Raw genomic sequence first — 4,812 nt, 5'->3', positions numbered from 1 at the left:
TATTTAGAGGAATCAAATTAAATGATAACTTTTCTCGTGATTTACCGTGCAATTGAACATGTCAAATGTCAAAACAATTGAAAACTGAATTGTGGCGAGTTCAAATTAAATATATAAACATATAAGATTGATTGGTAAACATAATAATACCCGCATTATACAAATATATTTTTTTATTTTGGCAATAGGTAGGTACTTAATAATTCGAAACTGTAACGCGTTATTTTATAGAAATTACTTATCAAAAGTAATTTCCATTACATTTTCGTTACTGGGATATAATTCTTATAAAATTAGGTAACGCGTTACAAGCAAAGTAACGCCGTTACAGTAACGCGTTACTTCCGTTACGTTACTACCCAACACTGATAATTTATAACTTATATAAATTATTGTGCCTCATAAGTTAATGAAGTTTGCCACGTCACTGTTGCTAGTTGACGAATAAAAAAAAATCGACACCTAATAATATAATTTAACAATTTGTTGATTAAATGTTCAAGACAAATATAAGTATTATTATAACATTACGTAACGGTTTGCGACTAGCAGAGTTAAATTCGTGTATAATACAATAAACTCCTAAATGTGTCAAACAATTTAACCATCATCATAAGAAAAATAATGTCACATATGTCGAGTAGAATATTTTAAAATATATAATATGTAAGTGTAATGTCTATTTTTAGAAAAATCATTGATTTTTTATGTTATTTACTTAAGTCAGGCAATATGTAAATATTAAAAGGGATTTCAATTTATTATACTTTGTACTCATTTCCTAATACAAGATCTGCAATAATAATTGTATGCATCACTTACAATACTTATTATACAATACAGATTTTTATTTTACAATACAATAAATGGGAAATAACATAATTAGCCATGGACCGTGTGTTTGATATGCCTTTCTTACACTAAAATATATAAAGGGTCTTCTACCTAAAATCAAAGTGAAAGATCACAATGAGCGTTAACTCATAATTTAATTTTTCTCCAATTTTATATGCTAATTCTCTTTAATCTTATGTTTCTGTTTAGTAGAATTTCTACATATTATGAAGAATATATGTATTTGAAATTAAAAAATTATAAAATATTTAATTCTTAGTATTATTCTTTAAAAATTCGCATTTTATGTTTTTAACGCTAGTTTTTGGTTGTTAAATTAGAATCATTGCAACATAATATATATATTATGTATTATTATATATATATTATATATTATGTATATCGTATATAGGCAATTAATAGGTATATAAATTACTTATAATGGACCTGGATAGTAAGTTCATATGAATGAATAGTTTATACTTTTATAGGTATATATTTATTATTATGCAAATAATATAATTACTAATTAAATTGTTACAATAGTTGTGCTAAATAAAACAACTTTATTTTGATGATTGATGTTACTGGTTCATCGACTGTAGTGTAATGATGATAAGAATTTATCAATATTCAGTTTACTTTAATTTTTCCATTTTCATATTTATGAACGTCAATTTCTAAATTAAGAATGAAGGTTAAAATATTATATTTCATAAACGTTATAATAATTTACAAATACTTTATATAATTAGCTCTTGTATTTTAATTTGCTACAAGCCTGTAAATACAAATAACGCTTTAAACTATCAATTAAATTAATTTTAAAGTAATACCAATTTATATATTCTACCGTATAATATTTGTCGACGGGTTTAAACACTTGATAAACCAGTCCGTTATCTAGTTTAAAAAAAAACAAACTCGTCTTCTTATTGTTTATTAATCGTTTTAATTTAACAAAATTTACAGATCACCGGTATTCTACTCACAAGCGTTGTTTTATCAATATGCGGATAATTATTTTTTGGTACTTGTGAAATGATATAATACCAAGATATATTTTATAATAAATTAGTTCATTTACTTGATAAAAAATATTATGTAAGTAATAAACTACATTATTAATTTTGTATAAGTGACAAAAATATATTGTAAATTCATTTGTATGTCAGACAAAACTAAAATTATTTCTTAAACAGTTGGAAGTGTGACAGACAGTGTAGATGGCATACTGTGCCATGATGATTTGGATACAGATGAAACTCCAATTGAATATGTTGATCCGGGTTGCAGTCTAGTTATCTGTAAGATAAATAAATAATTTACACAGGTGTTTATTTAGGCAATAAAAACTACAAAGAATTACAAGTATTAGTTATTACAAATATAAATTGACAATAAATATACAATTCTTAACATTTAAAAAGACAGGTGATTTATTTTCAGGGAAATACACTCCCCCACATAAATAACAATTTGATATGTATCTATTTATTTTTAGAACAAATATTGAAATATCCGTATATTTTTAATAGTTTAATTTTAAATTTTAATACAATAATACATTGACAACCGTATTGCTGTATTGGCAAATCGTCGTCTCAGAATGAAAAGGTTCTAACGTAATTTTTGTAATTGTTCAGGAGAACGTTTTTAAGTTAGCCCGTACCTATCATTCACGTATGAATTAGAACCTTTTCATTCTCTGTATCTCATTGAATAATCAACGGATCGATACGATTTCAGGATTGAATTATACAACAAAAAATATTTAATAATAATATGCAAAAAAACCATTTTTCAAAAAAATTGATTTAGAACCTTTTCATTCTGAGACGACGAAATGTGAAATGACAATGACAGGTTTCCTTATCTATTTTTAAAATTGTTTTTTTTTTTAAATAGATTATTTTAATTTTTAACCATAAATATAATTTTTTAATCTTCCACAAATTCGGTTTTTTTTTTAATTTTCCGAAAATTTCTGTTTTTTTCGGAAATATATTATTTTAATATTCTCCAATTTTTCCACGTTTTCCGAGGCACTGGGAAAAAAACGGGTTTTTTTTCCGAGATTTTCCGGAAATTTTCCGGCATTTTGATCCCTAATAAAAACATTCTACTTCGACAGATCTAAAGGTACCGGAAAAACCGACATCAACGTGTCTATCATCGACGGTGGCATGACCATGCAATCTAATTTTGGACTGTTGTACGGTACAGTCTCAGAGAACTCACAAGATACACGCGAAACGACAATTAAAAACGGCTCTTCCGCTTTTAACTTTATTCCACTTTTACAATACTCTATACTAATCGCATTCGGATTCCACTGACTAGTATCATCCTACACCGCTGACGACTGACCTGCTATACACTCGAACACGACATTCAGACTTACGTTTTTCGACATTCTTAAGAGCACACAAGACTGGATCGTATCCGAGCGACCGAGAGACTACGCTGTGTAGTATTAGGCTACATATCAGGCTATAAACCTCATCAAAAAATATAGTGTTTACCATTTATATAGGTACCGATAATTATGATAAAGTACGTAACCAAATTACTGCATAATCTATTGCCTATACATATCTTACAAGAGGTTTAAATAAAAATGTTTGTTTTTCAGAGTTTTTAAAATTTATAAGATGGATGATAAATAATAATTATTTTAATTTTAAAGAATTTAGATTATACAAAAAGTATCAACTATATTAATACAATTAAAACAAGTTAATAAATTATTTAATATGACGTATCTATTACGCATAATATTATATATTATGCCGCTACCTAATTTGAAAATTTTTTATAATCTTTAAAAACATGACGTTTTAAAACATTATACTATTCTATCTGTTGTATCATGCATAATATATAAAAAATATCATACCAAAAACTAATAACTAGGTTAAGTAAAAATTCATATGAAACAGGTAAAATACCAAAACAAAACAAGTCAAATCATACAATACTCAATAAGCTAAGTAACAACATATAAACAATTATACATTCCCCCCATTAACCATAAGATGTGTAAGAATATAATTGTGACGTACAACTTATAATTACGATTCACGAAAAATTCAGGTTTCTGATTTTGTTTTGATTCTTAATATTTAATTATATTAGGTTTACTTTATATTTATAAGTCAACCTTGAAATAGTTATTATATTCCGTTATAATATCCCTTTGCCAGGACACCGTGATGATGTCAATTTAAAAAAATGGAATCTTGTATTAGATTTTCAAATCTTAGATTTAAAAAGAAAATTTTTCATGAATTTCATACTCAAAATAGTTTGCAAATTTTCGTAATTTATACGTATTTTGTCAATATTTGAACTTTAGTCGCTTATAAAAAAAAATTGTGATTATAGATTTTTAATTTTTTTAATCTGCCATTGAAACAATATACTAGGAGCCTTCTATTAAATTTTCAAGCTTTTTTAACCAACAAATAAAATTTTATCGATATTTATAGAAAAAAAAACTAAAAAAAGCAGGTAAGTGGATGTCACTCTGCTGTACAGTAGATTACAAGTGGGTCATTGTATAATGGTTGTATTAGACTTGAATTCAATGATATAATATCATTGTATAAGAAAAACGATTCTGAGCGGAGACGGTTTGTCAGTCTGGATATTTTATATTTTGTTATTATTTATTTTATCATGTAAGTTGAATTAATATTAAAATCAAGGTGGATTGATAAGGTGTAAACACTTTCACCCGCCCGTCTTAGATAAAGTGATTGAAAACTTTACTCCAGTTAAATATGCCGCTAGGTTCGCTGCCTACCCTATAGAGGATAAGAAATGTTAATATTTATATGTGATTTAAATGTAAGTATTAAGGTTTTCAACTTTTTTTGTAGAAATGCGTTATAATATGGTATACCTATAGTATATGAGTTATGATATATTTAATAATACATATAAATATATAATATATATGTAAAATAGCTATTT

General features: G+C 26.0%; 2 protein-coding genes across 4 annotated transcripts in view; both read right to left on the bottom strand.

The window, feature by feature from the left end:
* LOC100163765 overlaps nt 1-4,812 on the bottom strand; it is a 281,589-nt gene that overhangs the window by 122,375 nt on the left and 154,402 nt on the right. The window lies entirely within an intron of this gene.
* Nucleotides 1-4,812, bottom strand: part of LOC100165112 (neural cell adhesion molecule L1) — a 28,451-nt gene that overhangs the window by 3,478 nt on the left and 20,161 nt on the right. The window contains exon 10 of one of the 3 annotated variants that reach the window (XM_003244636.4): nt 1,767-2,139. The exons of the other annotated variants lie outside the window; for them this stretch is intronic. Within the exon in view, the coding sequence (XP_003244684.1) occupies nt 2,029-2,139 (111 nt within the window). The 3' untranslated portion in view covers nt 1,767-2,028. Of the gene's footprint in view, nt 1-1,766; nt 2,140-4,812 lie in introns of those variants that run through there. 3 annotated transcript variants of the gene reach the window in all.

This window comes from Acyrthosiphon pisum, chromosome A2, assembly GCF_005508785.2.
Source record: "Acyrthosiphon pisum isolate AL4f chromosome A2, pea_aphid_22Mar2018_4r6ur, whole genome shotgun sequence".
Classification (NCBI taxonomy): Eukaryota; Metazoa; Arthropoda; class Insecta; order Hemiptera; family Aphididae; genus Acyrthosiphon; species Acyrthosiphon pisum.
Note: the sequence above shows the minus strand (reverse complement) of the source record. Positions and strands in the feature narration are given on the sequence as shown.